Source organism: Myotis lucifugus, unplaced genomic scaffold (assembly GCF_000147115.1).
Source record: "Myotis lucifugus unplaced genomic scaffold, Myoluc2.0 scaffold_36, whole genome shotgun sequence".
NCBI lineage: Eukaryota > Metazoa > Chordata > Mammalia > Chiroptera > Vespertilionidae > Myotis > Myotis lucifugus.
In genome coordinates, this window is record NW_005871084.1 from 6,195,857 (window position 1) to 6,217,159 (window position 21,303).

The window sequence follows — 21,303 nt, forward strand, 5'->3', positions numbered from 1 at the left end:
GTAAAACAAAACAATCCTATGCTTCTCTATTTATCTAGTATGGGGAATTGGGTTGAAGGGTATGGCTCAATGTTATTATGAGGGCTCCATAAAGAGCAAAGAATATATAAATATAGTAAGTTAAATATTTAATTTAGTTGAAAGCATAGAGCGTATTTGTTTAAAAATATATTTGCCATACAATCCTCCTTGCCAATCCCCTCGCGCCCCCCTGCCCCCAGGACCTTTAATCAATCAATAATAATTTGACTCTGACTTCCAAAAGGCAGTTGGGAAGGTGCCACTATGGGAGGGGCCAAGTTCATATATTTCCATTCCTGACAGGGTACAGATTGAAACTTACCTGGCCAGCTGTTAGCAGCAACTCTGAACGCAAGAAGGTAAATGCTAGCGTTGCCTAGTATCATTTTTAACAATAAACCACTGCATGGGAAAATTGTTTTAAATAATAGAAACCCAGAGTAGATTGGATTGATACTAAAAGATATGCTGTTTTTAGTTAGGCAACTGTCTTTTAAAAATGAGTAATTTGTTTTATGATGTTTTGAAGTTTTGGTAAATGTGGCAATACCTGTCAGGAAACATTACCATCATCTGTCACCTCCCTCAGCGCCCCCAGCACCTAGTCACATGTCAGATGTGTCTGGTTGATTTCTTAAAAATGCGGATGTTTGAATAATTTTTTAAAATCTTTACATACTTGGCAGATTGTATACTATGTTTTCACTAATTTCTGAAATATAAAATGGTATAATATTTAGAATATCTGTATTTTAGATAATATGAGTTTACATTTCTCTCTGGCAACCTGAGATGGAAATGCTTTGATTAAATCTTTCACAAGTATTTCTTTGTGTTTAGATATTGCTTATCCTTTAGTTACTTATAATTAGGTTTGAAAATCAATTCCAACAGAATTGTGTCTATCTGTGTAAAGTTGAAATTTTATTCTTAGCTTATTAATAGCTTTGTAAAAATGGTGGAAATTTTAAGACATGAAATAGTTTTGGGATATGAAATTCACACTTAGAATAGTTTGGATGGTTAGAAAATCTACTTAGTCTAACCTTTTACATTGTTACAATAAAGGAAACCATATTTTAGTAACTAAACTATTTCTAATAGAGTAGAAAATCAACCCAAAGTTGATCCCACTCTGTAACATCTCTATTAATTACAGCTACCTGCAGAATGTATAGAGTCAATGGGAAATACGAATTATCACCTACTGTTTCAAATATTAGAATTATTTTTACTGAAAAAGGGGCAGATGATAGTAAATAAATCCATAAATATTAATGTTTTTATGCACTACTGTTTATATTCTTTACTAATGGGATATAAAGATGAATAAAAACATAGAACTTTCCCTCAAAAGAATTATGCTTTCGAAGGAAAGACAGAAATATCAAAAACAATTACCTTATAGACAGAATCATAAGGGAAATAGAAATATGAACATTTGTCTTTCATATACAGACAAATGAACGTATATATGAATATAGATGCTATGATTACAAGATGAGAAAGCACATGGAAAAATGAATGCAATGGACTTGCCAATATTGTGAAAGCAAAATGCAAATTTATTGTTCTGGTGGCTGACCTCATTACTGATATTCTGCCATCTGTACAATAAATTTGCATTTGAGAATAAAATCCTTATTCTACCTTACTAGAGTTTAAATAATAAATCACTTGGGAAGTAGTACAGGCAAAAATATAACATTTTTATTAATACCAATGTGAGTTTTCACTTCTTTTTTTTCTGAATGAAATTGTTCCTTAATGTCTTTCTATATAGTACGGTTGGTAGGAGGTGGCATTGGGGACTGTGAATGCGTTATCTGCTCCAGATGGCAGCATGCTGCAGGAGGAGGAAGGGTGGCTTGGAAATCAGACTGAATGGACTGATTTGCACACCAGCTACCCCACGTCATAGTTGGATATAAAATAAAGATAATTTCTGACTTACGGGATTGTTCAAGAATTAGAGACAATATTTGTGAAATGCCAGGCACATTGTAGGCTCAAATTAAATAGTAACTATTATTATAAAGTTATTTATAATTGGGTTTATTGATTTCTTGAGTTGAATGGATTTTTGAGGGACTTTATTATTTTGAAAGGTTATTTCAAGTCTGTTAAGGATATTTTCCAGTGTAGATTAAAGACCCACCGTGGCACATTTTCTAAAAAGGCACCTAATGTTACCTTTTTGAATTACGTTTAATAGACTAAAAAAATCTATTAAAGTGGAAAAATGTTAAAACCACTGTATACTGTTGAATTTTTCTTCTTGAGAGAGTGAGAGAGGAAAGAAGAGAGAGAGAGAGAGAGAGAGAGAGAGAGAGAGAGAGAGAGAGAGAGATGGAGTTGTTGTTCCACTTATTTATGCATTCATTAGTTGCTTATTATATGTGCCCTGACCGGGCATTGAACCTACAACCCTGGTGTATCAGGACAATACTCCCAATTGAACTACCTGACCAGGGCCAAAGCAATAACTATTTCTTAATGCTTGCTATGTGTCATATGTCTGATGATTAAAAACTCAAATAAAGGGGCTTACATTTCCATCTTGGAAATATACAATATCCATAGGCAAAAGACAAAAGACATTTTATTTGAGGGGGATAGGTCCAAAGTGAGATCTACTAGTATATAAAGTTGTCTTGATACTTATGGAATAGATTATTGGGATGGGGCTGGGGCAAGGGCTGTCCTAAGGGAAATCATTCCCTTACTTTGGTTCCATTACTTATGGTTCTACATTGTCAAGAGAAGCCAAATGACTTCTAAACCCTCAGCATCTTTCAACCCTCCATTACCTCTTGGACAATATCAAGGACTGATTAAAGTGCTTCAAGTCCTATAGGTTTCATATGGAATGAGTCAAAATGAGGTGAGAATGTTAACAAAGGACATGACCCATGACAATTTTTTGTGTATATATTCTGCCATAGAAAATTCAGGGACAGTCCAGACAAATGTCTTAAGCAGAACCAAGAGAAGGAGGTGATTGAAGCTTTCTTGGTTACTAACTTGACCATGGGGACATGGTAGCCTTTGACTTGATTTTACCTGAATAAAGGAAGTTCCACCATGAAGTGGGTAGAATTTTGCCCTCCAAAAGAAGTGTTTAAGTCCCAATCCCCAGTAATGGTGATGTGATCTTATTTGGAAATAGGGTCTTTGCAGATGTGGTCAACTTAAGATGAGGTCAAACTACTGGGTTAGGGTGGGCCTTAATCCAATGACTTATAGGAAAAGGGATATTTGGGTACACACACAGAAGACAGAAGGACAGACATATGTGAAGATAGAGGCAGAGATGATGGCTCTACAAACCAAGGCATGCCAAGGATTGCTGGCCACCACCAGCAGCCTGGGGGGAGGCACGAAGCAGATTTTCTCCAAGAGCCTCCAGAATGAACCAATCCTGCGAACACCTTGATTATGGACATCTGGCCTCCAGAACTGAGGGAGAATAAGTTCCTGTTGGTTAAGCCTCCTCGTTTGTGGTATTTTGTTATGGCAGCCTTAGCAAAAGAATCCACATCACTGAATAAAAATAGATCTCTATCTGTATTATTATCAATACTGACATCAACATCTATAGACCAGATGATGGTGACTTTATCTTCCAGGTTTTAATATCTTACTAAATAACTGTATATGATTATATCTTGAGTATTTAAAATGAGAACTGTCTACCTATTTTTCTCTGATCATCATTTTCTCTTATTTGTTTGATTTAGGCTGTCATCAGTTTCAAGATGGATTCTCTTATTGCAGCAAACTCCAAATTTAGCTTTGATCTTTTTAAAGAGATAAGCAAAAATGATGGTGCTAAGAACATCTTCTTTTGTCCTCTGAGCCTCTCAGCTGCCCTTGGCATGGTCCGTCTGGGGGCCAGAAGTGACAGTGCACATCAGATAGACCGGGTACGGTTGCAGTAACTCTGGGTCCACTCTCAAAGCCAGACCCTAATCCCATTTTGGCAAGCCAAGCTGCTCACTGAACCCTGGACTTGCTCAGAGTCTTCATCCTCGCCTTGCTTCCTCTTCAATCCCACCATTCTTGGAGGCTCAATGAATCTTCAGTCTCCTTTATGGTATCTCTCCGACCTTACCAGTCTGACAGCTTTCCTGATTCATCTTATCTGTATCTGTCTGTCTGCATGTCTGTTGCTCTTTCTCTCTATAATTATTGATACCAATATTGCTAGCAATTTTTAATGTGTATGTGTTTTCTCTTTCATTCATTTTATTAAGTAAATATTTCGTAGGCACCAGTTTCATGTCCAGTGGCTAACGATCCCGGAGTCATTGACTCTCTTTCTCACTTCACATCAAATTTGTCAGAAAAGACAGGCTTTTCTTTTGAGATCTACCCAGAACCAGGTACCTCCCACCACCTCCCTGAGGTCTCTTCTAACCTGAATACAATTTCCTCAGGAATTTCCTGCTTCCACTGACAGTATTCTCCACCCAGCTCCCAGAAAGGTCTTTTGAACACCTAAGTCAGACCTGATTTCTTATCTGCTTAAAACCCCCCTTTTTAATTTCACTAATGATAGAAGCCAGAGTCCTTACAATGGCCCATGAAGGTCTGGGGATCTGAATTCCAGGTAACTGGTGATACCATTTCTCCCCATCCCCCCTCTTTCTCTCTCCAGCCATGCTGGCCTCCTGACTTCTTGGAAAGCCCAACCCTCTGCTGCCTTAGGGCCTGATGCATTCCCTTTGCTTGCCACAGATAAGTCATCTATAACTTTCTCCTTCAGGACTTTGAGCAGTGTTTACCTACCTTGACCTTTCAATCTAACATTGCATCCTGGCCCCAATCCCTAAAGATTCCCTCTTATGGCTTTGCCACCCTTGCATTGCATTTTTTCATTTTCTAACATACTGCATACAGTAACTACTCACTACATGTATTGCTTTAAATATATATTGATTTCAGAGAGGAAAAGAAAAGGAGAGCGAGATAGAAACATCAATGATGAGAGAGAACATTGATTGGCTGCTTCCTGCATGCCCCTATTGGGGATCGAGCCAGCAACCCAGGCATGTGCCATTGACTGAATCTCTAACCCAGGATCCTTCAGTCTGCAGGCTGAGGCTCTATCCACTGAGCCAAGCTTGCTAGGGCTGTATTGCTTTTTGAATGTCCTACCCACTAGAATATAATGTCCTAGAGGGCAGTCATCTTTGTCCTAGGACAATGCTTGGCTTATGGTAGCCACCCAATACCGATATATAGAATGAATGAATGAAAGTGGCAAGAACAACTCCTCAGGTTGCTGCCCCGCCTTCTCACCCCGAGGACCCATGACCAGTGACCTGCTACCGACCAATCTGCCCGGCACTTACGTGCACCATGTCTGGTTCCTCCAGCGTCACCGCTATGGAGAAAGTGGTTCAACAGCTCCGGCTGGAGGCCGGGCTCAACCCCGTGAAGGTTTCCCAGGCAGCTGCAGATTGGAAACAATTCGGTCTGCAGAATGCTCAACATGACCCTCTGCTGACTGAAGTATCTTCAAGTACCAATCCCTTCAGACCCCAGAAAGTTTATTTCTTTTTGTAGTAAAATGAAATTTGAAAGTGTTCTAAACCACTTTTCTTGAACAGCTGAATATTCAAAGAGAGCTAAATCTGAAGCCTGTACAAAAAGCTTATCCTATAACATGTGCCATACTATACAGACTTCCGCTTTTGTCAGTCCTTAACACCTACCTCTCTGAATTTTCAAGAATTTCTATTTCACAAGAATGATTATTTTATATACACTGGCAGCAGCATACAAATAAAATATTTAGTATAAAGAGTAAAATTAAAAAAAAAGAACAACTCCCCAAATAAATTACAGGATCCTGAGGTTGGTCTTATACCTCCTTGGATTTGAACCCGACTGCTGTCCCTAATACAGAGGAGTGAATTCTTGGATTAAGGCAGAATGCATTTAGGGTCATTCTACTTTATTCATTTACTTTGATTTGGTATTATTTCTTTAGCAAAACTTAGCTTTAGAGTGTGGTTGGCATCATCCAGGCCAGGTTTCAGGTGTTTTTTCTCCAGACACTTGGGTGTCACCTGCCAGCAAACCTGGCCTCCTAACTTCCTGTGATGCTCAGGGCAACATGTCTTCTCCTGTCCTAGCTCACTTGATTGATTTGAAACTGTAGATGAGCACCTTCTAACATATATAGAATTTGAGCCATATATGTAATTTAAAAATCTTTAGTATCATACTAAAAATGTAAAAGGAAATAGGTGAGACTAATTTTAATAATACATTTTATTTAACTCAATACATCCAAAATATTATATCAACAATTAAAAATTTAAATGAGATATTTTACCTTCTTTTTTTTCATACTAAGTCTTCAAAATCTGGTGTGTATTTTCAAAGTTAATTCAGACTGGTCAATAGCCACAGGTGACAGTCTCAAGAATACCTGATCCTCTTTTAATTTAGTCATGTTCATTCCTACATGTCCTAAGGGGGTGTGGGTAGCATTCAGTTGACCTCCCCTCCAGGAGGACATTTCTTTTGATTTGGGATGTTTCTTTAAACTTTTGTTGATTGTTTTGTTGGACTATGTAATCATTGTCATAGTCACATCATTAAAATGTTTCTGAAGCTCTTCAGACTTTGAGCTGTTCCTATTGTCTGAAAGGCCCCGTGCCATCATCACGCAGGTACTCCACTTCGATGAAGTTTCCCAGGAGAAAACCAAAGCACCGGATCCCTGTCTGAAATACAAAGAGCAGAAGGCGCTGGCTGACAGCCCTCCGGAAGGGCAGAAAGGAGCGACCAAGCCTTCAACCCCACAGGTGAGCTACCCATAAACTCCTGCTCCTCGTCTTCACAAGCCGTTCATGCTGGCTGTGGTGCTGATGGTTGCTTATCCCCACACATTATGTCCTGGCCATCATCCACAGCTCCAATAACAGCAATAACCCCATATGACCCACAATTCTTATCGTTTATGTGTCTTATACATTCTTGGCTGTAAGCCACTTTCCTAAAGAGTAGAATCTAGTATCTTCTATTCAAAGCAATTCTACTCACCTACTTTTACAAACCACAGCTCCCCAGGATGGAGCCTGGTTGAGGATGAAGGGCAGTAAGGGGAGGAGGGATTAGCTGTGGGATTTTTACTCTTCCCCTCCCCCTTTTGCCTGTTTTGTTTCCAGGTGAAATCTGTACTGACACACACAATTTTTATTGGTTGTCCCATAACCAGGAGCAGGAATTACATATCCCTCCACCTTAAAAAGCTTAAGAGGAAGGTGCAGAGAAGATTGCCTCCAGATGTATTCTTCATGGATGATTTTCCACTGGGACCTCTCTGCTCTCCTCCTTCCTCTCTTCTTCTCATCTTGCTCCCCTACATGGTAACAAAGCCAATTTGCTTTGAACTGGCTAAGACCACATTTTGTTTCTTTTGTTAGGTGGAGTCTTCAAAGGATGAGAATGAACTTCTCAGTTGCTACTTTGGGCAGCTTCTCTCCAAACTAGATAGGATCAAATCTGATTACACCCTGAGTATTGCTAACAGGCTTTATGGAGAGCAGGAATTTCCAATCTGTCCGGTGAGTTGGGCAAGAACGGTGTTTAGAGCTATCATGGAGCATACTATCTACAAATCACCCGCCATCTGGAACACAGACCTCGTTGACATGTTGTGCACTGCGGACTGGTGGGATGTCCAGGACCCACCTCCTCTCTCATGGCTTCTGTGGCTCTCCCCCCAGTTCTCAACTTGAGCAGTTTACGAGGCTTCTTGTGAGTGGGCTAGAGTGGGTGGAAAGAGAGTCATAGGTCTAATAGCCTTCAGAACACGTGTGAGTTTGATAATGCTGTTTTCTCTTTCCCAATCAAGGTGCCTGGTAGCTGCACTCGGTAGCTCCTCTTCCTGTTGTCCCTCCTACCCCTGCCTTCTAAGGCACTTCCCTAAAATCACCTTTGGTGCCACCATCAAGCCCCTGCTTCCCTCCAACCCCCTGCCCCTAGAAATTGTACTCACTGAAGGAGCAGAGCAGGGCAGAAGGAGACTGTATTTGGAGTCAAAAGGCACCTGTCTTTCTCTGTGGCTACACTGCTTTGTCCCTAGAACAAGTTTCATCTGAATCTGGACTTCAGTTTCCTCTGTCACCACTAGAAGGAGCCATAGACACGGCACTAAACATGAGGGGAGTGACCAATGGCAAATATGCCACACAGCCTAGGGCTGGCCTAGAAAGGGAGAGGCAGCCTACTTGGACCAAAATAAGTAGTTTTCTCACAATGGAAATTAGATTCTACATGCTGTTTTATTGAAAATCTGGCTTTATTGAGGTATAAATTCATATATCATACAGTTACTAATAAAAATGTACAAATTGATGATTTTGGTATATTACATTATTAATTTAAAAAATTGTAGATCTATAACAAAAATGTCCACTTTAATAATTTTAAATATACAATTCGATGGCATTAATTATATTCACAATGTTGCATAATCATCCCCCTATTCTAAAACTTTTTTATCATTTCAAACAGAAACTCATTCAGCAGTTTTAATTTTTTGAAATAGAAGCATTTTACAGCTAAGTTGCTCAAGATGCTTGATATTTATCTTGTGATGTTTCCACAAATGGAATGTCCAAATACAAGGCTATCTGGTAGGAGAGCCTTGTGCCAGTATAACTAGGGACTGCCCCATAACCAAGCATTCTAGGTTTGAAACTGTCACTGCAGCAGCTGAAATGTCTGGCTTATCAGGACTGGGGTAGACAGAGACTGACACGCATCCAGTTTGAGTGACGAGGCACATGACTGCTTCACTCCTAACTATTAGCATAACGATATGATTTCCATTTGTTCTAATTTAACAGGAGTACTTAGATGATGTGATTCAATTTTATCACACAACCATCGAAAGTGTTGACTTCCGGAAAGACACTGAAAAGTCCAGACAAAAGATTAACTTCTGGGTTGAATCTCAATCCCAAGGTAAGAAAGACCAAACGTGTTGTAGCTGGTATTCCTTCCCATTTAAAAGCAAACAGCTCAGGCCAGCTTTTCACATTGCTCATCTGTTCGGGACCAGATGCTTACAGGTGTGGACTGGGCCCACAGCTTCTTTCGAGCGCGTCAAACAGTTAAAATGCGTAGGTGCTATAGTTACTGTCGCTTCTCTACTCCATCATAAAGGTGATGTGCTTTTCTTTCAGCCAAGCACAGGGTCAGCAGGACGTTAACTCTTTCCATTTCTTTTAAAGGGTCAGTAAAAAGATTGTGAAGAGAATCTAGTTATTCATAAGGATGTGGAAATAATAAAATCCTTCTTCTTATCAACTTTTCACTAGAAATATGTGTTCTGAGTGAAGGGGGATTTTCAGATAGTGATGAGTGGTGAACATTTGAGATCAACATGGATGGCATTATTTTTTAATATGAAACTCCCTTTCCAACTTCATCCAGCTCCCACCAAAATGGAAGTCTCTGAAAGGACTGTATAAACACGGGGCTCTCAAAGCAGCCCCTCACCCCGTCATATTTAAATACAATCAGCCTCCCTGCCTTGCTTGCTGGCTTCCCAGTCATCAAGCACACTTGCCTGGCTACCAATCCTCAGCCATGACCCCTCTGAGCATTGATCTCCATCTACCTTCTACTCTTTATTGTCCTCCTTCTAATGTTTTCTTCAATGTAAGCCATTTCTATGGCTATTCCAAAAAACATATAAATGGTACTACTTTGGAATAGTATCAAGTCCTTGTGTATTGCCCATCTCTTACACCTGTGCTTAACTTGGCAGAGTACAGGGTTCTTCACTGCTGTGATGTTTGCATTAAAGCAAAACAGAAACTGCACAAAACTGGGGCTGATTGCAGCTCAATTGCTCAAAGGACTTTGGTGTTGATGACCTTTCTGGTTCTCAGTAGCTACATCTGTAAAATGATGGAGTAGGAATGAGAAGATGTCTTACCGCCATAAAATTTCATAATTTATATTTTCTTTAGTAAATGGAACCCACAATTTCACACTCTAAATAGTTTCTCCTCATAGGTTCTATAATGCTATAAATGCTTTCATTATAATTTAGTGTTTTCTTTGATACTGTTGATCACTCTCATTTTTTGAACCACACCAGTGTTTTCAGCACTAAATGTTCATTTGCCTATAGAATCAAAACTCATCTTCCCTCTAAAATATCCACTGATATTGGAGTTTGTCTGTCATATTAGAAATATTTGGGACCCCATTTCTTGAACTTACAATACCTAACTTACAACAAAATAATTTAGCATATTTAAAAACTATTCTTTAATTGAGCTGTAGGGAGTTTCAAACCTGCAATAGCTATTTTAGTGTGTTGTATTTACTTATTATTAATATACAAAGTAACATTGCCTTAATAAGAACCCTCCCAAGTGTAGAAATTTTTCAGAATTGATTTACACGATGAACTAAGAACAAAAGAAAGCTAGAGAAGGTTTAAGACAGGGAGTGTGTCTTTAATTTTTTTTAATGTTTTTATTTATTTTAGAGAGAGGAAGGAAGAGGGAGAGAGAGAAACATCGATGTGAGAGAGAAACACAATTGATTGTCCCCTGCATGCCCCATACTGGGGATTGAGCCCAAAACCTGGGCATGTGCCCTGACTGGGAATCAAACTGGTGGACCTCTCCAAGAATGGGAGGACGTTCAACCACCTGAGCCATACCAGTCAGGGCAGGGAATGTATCTTTTAAAAGACATCTCTGATTATAGGCTGGAGAACAGTTTAGAAGTAGACAAGAGTGGAGATGGTGAGAGGTGGATGGATTTGAGAGATATTAAGATATAGACCAGAAGGATTTTACCAAATACTTGGATAGATGATGGATTGTTTAATGAGAGTCAGAGTCATCAGGAATGACCCATAAGACTAACACGAAATCTTAATTTCTCAAAATGAAAAGTAGAGTCTATGAGCCCAAATAAAGAAATCACCTTTCTGACATGCCATTCATGTCACCTTATAACACATGTAAAATATTTTAATTTACTTTTTCAAGTAAAGATTTTCCTACCTGGGAATATGCCCTATCCTCTCCCTGTCTCCAGTCTTCCTCACATTGGCTTAAGGCTGGGGTGCTCCTGCCTGGCCTTCCCTTCGGGGGAATAACCTAACTCCAAAATTATTTGTCTTCACTTCTTTCACATGCCACAAAAAATTTCTCATACCTTTAAGGTTCCACTTAATTGCCAAGAGGAAAAACTTTAGATTAAGGCATGAATGTCTAGTTTCTCTTTAGTTACTTAACTCCCCCCGAGTATTTGAAATATCTATGGTGACAAAATAATGTATTATTATGAGATTTAAGTGGGAATCTTAAGGTGCTCAGGCCTAGGCATGCATTCCAGTAATGGTACTGTTGATTTGCTATTTTGAGGTAGAAAAGGTTGTGTACTAAAAATGAACTATTGCCTGATAGCATGGGATTTTCCTGTCTGTCTTAGGGCTGTGCTGTTGTGGAAGGAGGCCCAGCACTGAACCAAGAATGGGAAGGTCCAGGGACTCATCTCAGTCAGCTTCCCTGCTTTTTGGCTGTGTGGCCTCAGTCTTCATGAGCTATAGTTTATTATACTAGAGAGAAAGGATAACAATTTTGACTTCTCATGGCTGATGTAGGATGGAATGAGGGAGGGCATGTGAAAGTCTCTATAAGATAGGTTTTATATCATCGGTGCGTACATTTATGTGCATTTTTGTTTATGCATAAGCATATGCATGCTGCTGTGATGAGTGCTTGAGACAGGAAGTTTATACAAGAGCTTGTTTTATCAAGGATGTGATAATATAATCAGGCAGCAGGATCAGGGCATAAGATGTCTGATGCCAAGTTTCCACCACAGTGATAGAGAGAACCAGAAAACTGCCCTTAGTTACAGGGCTCTGAATTAGATGCTCCTCCCACCACTCCCAACCTTACTTCTACTCCTTCCCCACCCAGGACTCTGAGTGGTTTAATTTCCTTGGGTTAGTTCTTGAATGAAACACTCTCTAGCCTTGGGCATGTTAAGCTGCATTAAGAAACAAATCTGTCTATATGAATACTTTTGATACAATTCATATTTAAGATATTCTCTGGAATTATTTTTTTATTTTATTTTATTTTTTAGGTAAAATCAAGGAACTCTTCAGCAAGAATGCCATTAATAATGGGACTGTCCTGGTGCTGGTGAATGCTGTTTACTTCAAGGCCAAATGGGAAAAATACTTTGAAGTTAAAAACACAGTTGATGTACCTTTCTCTTTAAGTGAGGTACTATATATTAGAGCATGTATGTGGTTTCTATTGATTCCACTCACAGTTTCCACTAAGAATGGTTTGTAATATGTATACTCAACTTTAAAGCTTAGACCTCTGGGTTACAGCTTACATTTGTAATAAGAACACTTTTGCTATTAACAAAAATCATTATCTGGAGATAATTGAGCTTGTCTTTCTTTCTTTCTCTTTCTTTCTTTCTTTTTTCTTTCTTTCTTTCTTTCTTTCTTTTTCTTTTTTTTAAATTAAGTCTTTATTGTTCAGTTTATTAGTTTATTACATTTGTTCCTCTTTTCCCCCCCATAACTCCCCTCCTCTCAGTTCCCGCCCCACCCTCCGCCCTCACTCCCCACCCACTGGTGCACGATTTTTGTCCAGTCTCTTCCCGCATCTCCCACTCCCCTTTCCCCCCCAAGAATAGTCAGTCCAGTCAGTCCATTCCCTTTCTATGTCCCTGGTTCTATTATCATCACCAGTTCATTCTGTACATCATATTATTTATTCACTTGATTCTTAGATTCACTTGTTGATAGATGCATGTTTGTTGTTCATAATTTGTATCTTTACCTTTTTCTTCTTCTTCCTCTTCTTAAAGGATACCTTTCAACATTTCATATAATACTGGTTTGGTGGTGATGAACTCCTTTAGCTTTTCCTTATCTGTGAAGCTCTCCATCTGACCTTCAATTCTGAATGATAGCTTTGCTGGATAAAGTAATCTTGGTTGTAGGTTCTTGCTATTCATCACTTTGAATATTTCTTGCCACTCCCTTCTGGCCTGCAAAGTTTCTGTTGAGAAATCAGCTGACAGTCGTATGGGTATTCCCTTGTAGGCAATTGAGTCTCTTTCTCTTGATGCTTTTAAGATTCTCTCTTTGTCTTTTGCTCTTGGCATTTTAATTATGATGTGTTGTGGTGTGGTCCTCTTTGGATTCCTTTTGTTTGGGGTTCTCTGTGCTTCCTGGACTTGTAAGTCTATTTCCTTCACCAGGTGGGGGAAGTTTTCTGTCATTATTTCTTCAAATAGGTTTTCAATATCTTGCTCTCTCTCATCTTCTGGCACCCCTATAATTCTGATATTGGTGCGCTTGAAGTTGTCCCAGAGGCTCCTTACACTATCTTCGTATTTTCGGATTCTTTTTCATTTTGCTTTTCCAGTTGGGTATTTTTTGCTTCTTCGCATTTCAAATCTTTGACTTGATTCTTGTGCTCCTCTGGTCTGCTGTTGGGTGTTTGTATAATATTCTTTATTTTAGTCAGTGTATGCTTAATTTCTAGTTGGTTCTTTATCACATCGAGGGTCTTATTAGTTTTCTTGAGGCTCTCATCAAGTTTATCAGCAGTTCCTAGCAAATTATTGAAAGCCCTTAAAAGTGCGTTTTTTAGCTCTATATCCTCCATTTCTGTCATGTTTTTTTGTCTCCGCATTTTTTATGCTTTCTTGGTGCACCCCCTTGTGGTCTTTGTGCTCAGTCTTGTTGTAGTTAAGCCTTGATTGTTGTCGGCAATACGGGGGTGAATTGACCTCCAGGCTAACTGGCTATGAGAGTCAGCTGTGTCTGCAGTGGGAGCACTACTGTGCTGAATCTCTAGGGAGGTGCTAATCTAGCCTTTGCCTGAGGCTCTCCGGCAAATGCCTCTGTGCAGGGCTTGGGCGGGGCGGGTCCCCAGGGGATCTACAGGGCAGGTGGAGCGAGCAGTTATGGCTGCTCTCAGTTCCGTCTCCAGCGGCTCTGCAACTGCTGCAGACCTCGGAGAGAAAGCTGCCTTCCCGCTTCTCCCATTTGAGTCTGGGTCCCTAGAGACTCGCCAGGATCTGGAGCTCAGAGTCTGAAACTCCCTCCCGATTGAAGACAACAACCGTGCCCTTCGCCACCGACCCACTCCACATGCACTCCGAACCTTAGTATTTCACTTCAGCACTGCGCCTCCTCTGAGTCTCGTTTGGTTTCCTCTTTCCTCCTAGTTGTAGAACTTCCACTCAGCCAGCCTTCCTGTGGTTCTGGATGATGTCCGTTCCGTCTTTTAGTTGTATTTTTGAAGTGGTTGTTCGAGGCAGCAAGCTATGGCGTTAACCTATGCCGCCATCTTGGTTCCCTCCTTTCTTTCTTTCTTTCTTTCTTTCTTTCTTTCTTTCTTTCTTTCTTTCTTTCTTTCTTTCTTTCTTTCTTTCTTCCTTCCTTCCTTCCTTCCTTCCTTCCTTCCTTCCTTCCTTCCTTCTTTCTTTCCCAGACATTGCACTGAGCATTTTCTATTTGTTATTTCATTTGTTCCCTAAAATCACCTTATGAAAATAGGTGTTATTGTTATTATTCCCACTAAGGAGCCGAGGGGAAAAAACCACAATGGTTAAGTTATGTAGCCAAATCCATGCATTAGGATTCACATCTGTGTTTGCCTGAAAAATCCATGTTCTAAACCACCTGGCTGTAGAATAAGAGGAAGGGAAAAGTCAGACCCAGCCTAGCACTTGTTAGCTGGATCACTGTCAAGGGCTTCATGTCCTCATCTGTAGATTGCTAGTCCTCCCACCCCCATACTGTGAGCTTGTCTGAGGTTTGAGGTGTCTGAGGCTGTGACCTTGCCTCTGATGAAAGTCCATGGAACAGGTATTGTTATTTACTATGTAGATGATTATCATTTAACCAAGGTTCCCATTGGCCCTGCAGTGGGATCATTCAGTCCAGCTCAGACAGGGGGTTGAGTGAGACCATGAAGCTGGGGTAGCTGAGGTATAAAAGAGAGAGAGCTGCAGGGCTTGTTTCTGCTGGCTAGGCTGTGAGTAGTTGCCTGGATAGACAAGCTACCAATAAATGGTTTTGGGAGTTGAATAATCCATTAAAACCACAGGAGGAGAACGTGTTGGCAAAGTAAGGGCCTGTGGGCAGATGACTCTTAGGTTGAGTCACTGTTGTGGCTCAGAACTTCTGGGGAAGACCCTGCTCAACTTCATGGACCCCTGTTTTCACAGAAGGTGGGGACCATGTGAGTTTTTAAGCTTACGATGGCAGTCCTGTGACCTTCTACTTTGTTCATTCACTGCAGAATGAGAAGAAGACTGTGAAGATGATGAATCAAAAGGGTATGTTTAAAATGGGCTTCATAGAGGAGGTGAATGCACAGATCCTTGAAATGCCGTACATCAAGGGCAAGCTCAGCATGTTCGTCCTCCTGCCGTCTTGCTCTGCAGATAACCTGAAGGGCCTACAGGAGGTAAAGCTTCATTTTCCTGTCTCTCCAAAATGTTTCATTATAGATCTTAGGAGAGCAGCCCCATCTACCATCTACCTCCTGAGGCAGGGTGGTATCTGAGCTGTCCGAGATAAGCAAATCATATATAAGAATCTGAATTTGCTGACCTATTTATTCCTCACTTGTTTGGAAAAGAACAAATGCCAAACATGTAGGCTAGGGCTTTCCTCTCTAATCCCATTTTGCTCTCTGAAATTGTATTTTCCAGATCTCCGAATCTGGATGGGAGTAACTTGAGAATTGCTACAGATAAGATAGCTTTTCCTTTTCCCTGAACATCCCAACTGCTGGCCTCTCACTCAGACTATTTTGCCATAGCTCAGTTAAAGACGCTTTAGCTGAATCCTGCTTCGGGATGACTGTGCTTGGGGATGCTGATACTGGAATAGATTGTGTGTGAGGTGGGAATTAATAAAACCTGGGGAGCTCAACTACACATCCTGTAGGTAAAGAGATAGAGACAGAGGGTGAGAGAAACAGAAACACTGGATAGTAATTATAATAATAAACATTATTCAAAATGTATTATGTGTCTGCACTATGTTAAGTACTTTAAATACATAATTTTGTCGAATCCTTGAGGAGCCTGATGGTATTATCTCTGTTTTATAGAAGAGATTGAACTTCCAATGTCAAGGCTTGGTCATGCTCACCCAACTTAATCAACTGAGCTTTGCTGAGCTTTGAATACTTGTCTGTCAGACTCTCCAAAACACTGAAACTCAAGTTGTTCTGTAACTTCTAAAGAGAAAAGAGATTTGTTTGGAGGAGTTTTAAATGAAATCAGAGTAGTTTGAGGTGTAGGAAAAGACCTTGAACATTGTTACTATCATTGAGTAGACTTGGGCCCTGAGAAGTAATTGGGGTATTCTTTGCAGGCTCATAATCTGACCCTTAATATTGTTTTCTTCATCTTGCAGCTTGAAAGGAACATCACTTATGAAAAAATAGTGGCCTGGAGCAGTTCAGAAAATATGTCAGAAAAAAGAGTAGCTGTCTCCTTTCCCCAGTTCACCCTGGAAGACAGCTATGAGCTCAACTCTATTCTCCAAGACATGGGCATCACGGATATCTTTGATGAAAAGAAGGCTGATCTTACTGGAATCTCTCTACATCCCAGTTTGTACCTGTCGAAAGTTGTCCATAAAACCTTTGTGGAGGTGGATGAAAATGGCACCCAGGCTGTCGGAGCCAGTGGGGCTGTGGGCAGTGTAATGTCTGCACCATCCTGGGAGACCTTTAATGCTGATCACCCTTTTCTCTTTTTCATCAGACACAACATAAACCAAACCATTTTCTTCTATGGCAGGGTCTGCTCTCCTTGAAAGGGGCACAGTGCCTAGTACCTGGGAGCTGGAAGAAAATGACAATGTAATCTTCCCATAGCATAATGTGGGCATTTTTTTTGCTAATATCTAAAGCTGATGGAATTTCATCACAGTGTCATGCTCCCTTCTTCCAGCTTTTGGCCTGGGTGTGTCCTGCTCTTTTTCTCAACCTGTAGTTGACTTTCGTCTAAATCCTTTAGTATTGAAGAACCCTTGCTCCCTCTTTCACCTCTCACCACCCCGAGCTTTCAAGCATATAAAAAAATTCACCCTCTGGACCTGAAAGTCAACATCATTGAGAATGATATTGACTTTAAGTTACCTACCTCCTTTTGAGGGAATCGTGAAAGTTCAAATCATTAGACCACTTCTAGGAAATGGCAAACACAGAAACCACTTTAACATGGGTGACAAGAGAAAATGTTTAAATGGAATGTATTTTTGGAAACTCAGCTCTGTTTCTATGACAGTTAAAATTTCCGTGCACTGGGCAAGATGCATCTTCCTCTTCCATCTTCTATTTCCCAAAGATGTCCTGTAAGAGGCTTCTCACTTAGGAGGAAGGAAGGCTTGGGCATGGATTTCAGTGAGAGCTCAAAGTTATAGAAATGTATCAACCAGCATTCATTTTGCACAGAGAATTTGTCTTGTGAATTTGACATTGACCCAGGAGAGTGGCAAGTGAATTTAAAAGAGATTAGTCTCAGTTTTCCTCATTGAGTCACTGAGGCTATCATCATGAAGCACTGCTCTCTGTCTCTTCTGCACCCTCTTCCCTTACTTAGAGCATTCTCCTAAATACCCATCATGAGGTGGGGGAGGGAGCACTTTTCACTGTGGAAAGTTGGGGTCCTCATCCCCCTCTCTGTACTCTGCTCACATGAACCTATTTGTCCACCCAAAGGTCTCAGGCCTGGGCCCGGGCATGATGCATGTGGAATCTCTTGTCAGGAAGGCCACTGGCTCCATATCCAGCTCCAATCTACTGAAAGCCCGATGCCTGAGTGTTCGACTACAGGACCCGGGACCTTTGTTCTCTGATGTGTCAGTTTGAGTTCTTGATCTCTGCCTTAGCTGAACGCTCTGGAATGACCCTGACATGCCTCAGTCTTTTTTCTGTGGAGGTGAACTTCTGGCCCCACTTCCCTGCCCTGCCTTATATCCATCTTCTTCCCAGTTGCCACCGTGTTGGTTACGTGTGGTGGTAGCAGTTTTTGCAGGTGAAGGTAGGTTAACTTCACATGCTTTCATGCTTTCCCATCCACCCAAATTTTCTTCCACACTGGCAATTTCTTTGTGCTGTGAGAGTCAAGTTCCATGTTCTTCATGCAGGCTGCAGATAATCAAAGTTTGTTTATGGCATTAAACATTTTCTCATTGGGGATATGAGGCAGTTTTGGGCAGCTCTTGCAAGTCCTTTATCCATAATTCACATCCCATGGATCAAATTTATCTCAGATAATCAAATACTTAGTGTCTCCTGTGGTTCCTTTTGGGGCTGATGATCTTGAAGGCCGATTCCACACTGACCTGCATCATCGCTGGACACTGAGCTGGATAATCATAACCTACAAATAGGCTTGGAATTGTCTGGCATTGTTTACATTCTTATCTTCTTTGGTGAAAAAAACTTCCTATTTGTATTGTGATTTCTCAAAATTTTAATCCCAAGGGGAAATATATCTGTTTACAAAAATGAGAAAGAGTGAGATTATTAAATCTTTCTGTAAATCAGTAAATGCATTCTTTATACAACATTGATTGATTAAAATGTTTCTTCTGAATGAATAAAAGCACTTTTGTCATTAAAATATGTATAATGTATTACCAACTGACTTTTTAGTGATATAAATCTAACTTAAAATTTTTTCATTAAAAATATAGAAGTACACAATATTTAAAACTAACAATTCATCTATTATGTAGGAAAGATATATCTTGTGCTACACAAATTCTTACAACTAACAGATGAAAACTCACAATTCTGAAACCTAAGAGATAGCCCTGGCCACTATGGCTCAGTTGGTTGAGTGTTGTCCATGCACTGAGAGGTCAATAGTTGATTCCCAATCAGGGCACATGCCCAGGTTATGGGCTAGATCTCCAGTGGGGTGCACAGGATGCACATCTTTCACTAATGTATTTCTATACTTAATATTTAATTTAAATATCCTCATACTTTCTCTCTCCCTCCCACTTTCTCTCTCTCTCAAATTAATAAAAAATATATTGAAAAATAAAACCTAAGAATCAATGAACGATCAAATGGGGAAGAAATTTTTGCTGACTACAAATTAATGGGGCTGGATGGAAAGGTCTAATTGAGGAGCTACCTGTGTGGCAATCTGTCTTGTGTTCCTACCATGACTGCCTTCCCGAATTCAGAAACACAAGATCTCTGCCAACCAAAATTCTGGAATCCATTTCTCTGCTTTGCACTTGCTGCTGTTTCCTAGCCTCTGTCTTTCTTAGTAGTTTGTTTTTTTTCAAGTATGACTCAGAGGAAGGTGAGACAGTCATTGGCACTTTCCCACTCTAGGAAGTTTTGTCATCACAAGTAATGTATTTTTTTGTGGGACAAAGACAGAAAGAACTCTGGAGGTAGTTTGGGTTTGCATATTTCATCCACTCTCTTTGTTTGGAATGTCAGGGTCAGGCCATACATGGAGAAATGCATTCTAGCAGTCCAACAGAACTACTCTAGACGGGAGCCTATGGGGCTGTGGGAATTATGCTCAAAATGACTCTTCAATCTTTTCACACCAACAAGACTGACACTCCAGTAAGGCAGGCAGAGGCAGGAGATCACACAAATCAGCAGGCTGCCATAACTGCAAGAAAACCAACCGGAGCATGAAACTCTGGGGAGTGAACTCCTCCATGACTACTGCAAAGTTCCTTCCATCCAGCAATGTTGCAGGACAAGCCAGGCAACATAGAGTTCAAACAATTGATTTATGCTGACTAGGCAACAGGTTCTCTACTACTCTTTAATTCACAGGCTCAGGACATTCTGTTTTATTTTAACCCAAGTCCTCCTTATGATTTCATATATCATCTAATGCATGCCTATCTCCCCTTCCTGCTCCTCCCAGTTTGTCCTGGAGCTGGATAAGCCAGAACACTTGTTGCATCATCCCTGATGCTGTTTACTTCTTTTGCATGTCCAGTATTGTTTTATTACGTTGTCGTTAACCTGTGCGGAGGTCCTGTAACTGGGGCAACAGGATGAGGAAGATGTGCAGTTGCCTCAGTGGGTTCCTTTGTTCCACAGTTGAATGCCAACTTCATCCACATTACTCACGTTGTATTCTTGTTTTCCCCAGTCCACTGTCTTATTCTTTTCTCTTACTCAACAACAACACTAAATTTATCCCACATATGCACACTGTTCACCAATGTATTTGCTATAATCAATATATAATTTAAATATTCTCATACTCTAATACCCATTTCCATTCTAAATAATGTTATCCATGATATGCATCAAACAATGTTTTAGCTACAGATGGGTGAGGAGGATTTAAGAATCAAGGACAGAAAGAACCCTGGAGCAGTGTTTGGATATATATATATATATATTTAAAAATATATTTCATTGAGTTTAGAGAGGAAGGGAGAGAGGGAAAGAGATAGAAACATCAATGATGAGAGAGAATCATTGATTGGCTGCCTCCTGCACGCCCCCTACTGGGGATTGAGCCTGCAACCCAGGCATGTGCCCTTGGCCGGAATCAAACCTGGGACCCTTCAGTCCGCAGGCCGACGCTCTATCCATTGAGCCAAACCAGCTAGGGCTGGATTTGTATATTTTATCCACTCTCTTTGTAGAAGAAATACACAATAGTGGGGCTGACAGAAACCCGTGCAAACCCTTTGTTGATGCACATAGTTTTTGAACACATCAATCCATATCCAAGGTTAAATAAATGGGTAAGAACTTTAGGGTTGTGAAAAAAATAGTGTCAAATAAGGAAGGCATACATCATGGTACAGTGGGGCCTTGACTTAGGAGTGTCCCGACTAACAAGTTTTTTGAGATACCAGCTGTCTCAGGGCCGATTTTTTGCATTGAGTTGACAGAGTAATTTGAGTTAACGAGCTCCTTAACGAGCTCCTTAATGAGCTTGGTCTCCGAACGAATTAAACTCGTAAGTCAAGGCCCCACTGTATAGACAAAAAGTGAGATTTCAGAAAAAGATTTATGGCAAGAATTAGAAGATCAATAAGATTTAAAATGCAACAGCAGAATTTAAATAGATTTTAGAGGCAATAAAGCAGCAAAACTGATGCACTGGAAAACTTAGTTATTGATGCGGGTCTCTCTTAAAATGTATAGGGAATATTAGGAGGGCAATTGTAGATACAAAGAGAAAACACAAAGTAAATCCAAGAATTATGGTGTT

At 40.3% G+C, this 21,303-nt stretch overlaps 1 protein-coding gene and 1 pseudogene across 1 annotated transcript; both read left to right on the forward strand.

Moving 5' to 3' along the window:
• Positions 1-356: 356 nt before the first annotated feature.
• Positions 357-18,653, forward strand: SERPINB12 (serpin family B member 12). The gene is made up of 8 exons (XM_006087170.3): positions 357-380; positions 3,762-3,947; positions 6,708-6,842; positions 7,464-7,604; positions 8,892-9,009; positions 12,169-12,311; positions 15,363-15,530; positions 16,490-18,653. The coding sequence occupies exons 2-8, from the start codon at positions 3,780-3,782 to the stop codon at positions 16,892-16,894; spliced, it is 1,278 nt and encodes a 425-aa protein (XP_006087232.1). The 5' UTR covers positions 357-380; positions 3,762-3,779; the 3' UTR covers positions 16,895-18,653.
• LOC102437780 lies at positions 5,367-5,592 on the forward strand (annotated as a pseudogene).
• Positions 18,654-21,303: the final 2,650 nt, after the last annotated feature.

What these genes read in the sequence shown, in the direction of transcription:
- SERPINB12 (XM_006087170.3), top strand. Translation starts at nt 3,780, where the DNA reads ATGGATTCTCTTATTGCAGCAAACTCCAAATTTAGCTTTGATCTTTTT. An exon ending in CCAAGCCTTCAACCCCACAG is followed by an intron (nt 6,843 to 7,463) that starts GTGAGCTACCCA and finishes TTCTTTTGTTAG; the next exon opens with GTGGAGTCTTCAAAGGATGA. An exon ending in GGTTGAATCTCAATCCCAAG is followed by an intron (nt 9,010 to 12,168) that starts GTAAGAAAGACC and finishes TTTATTTTTTAG; the next exon opens with GTAAAATCAAGGAACTCTTC.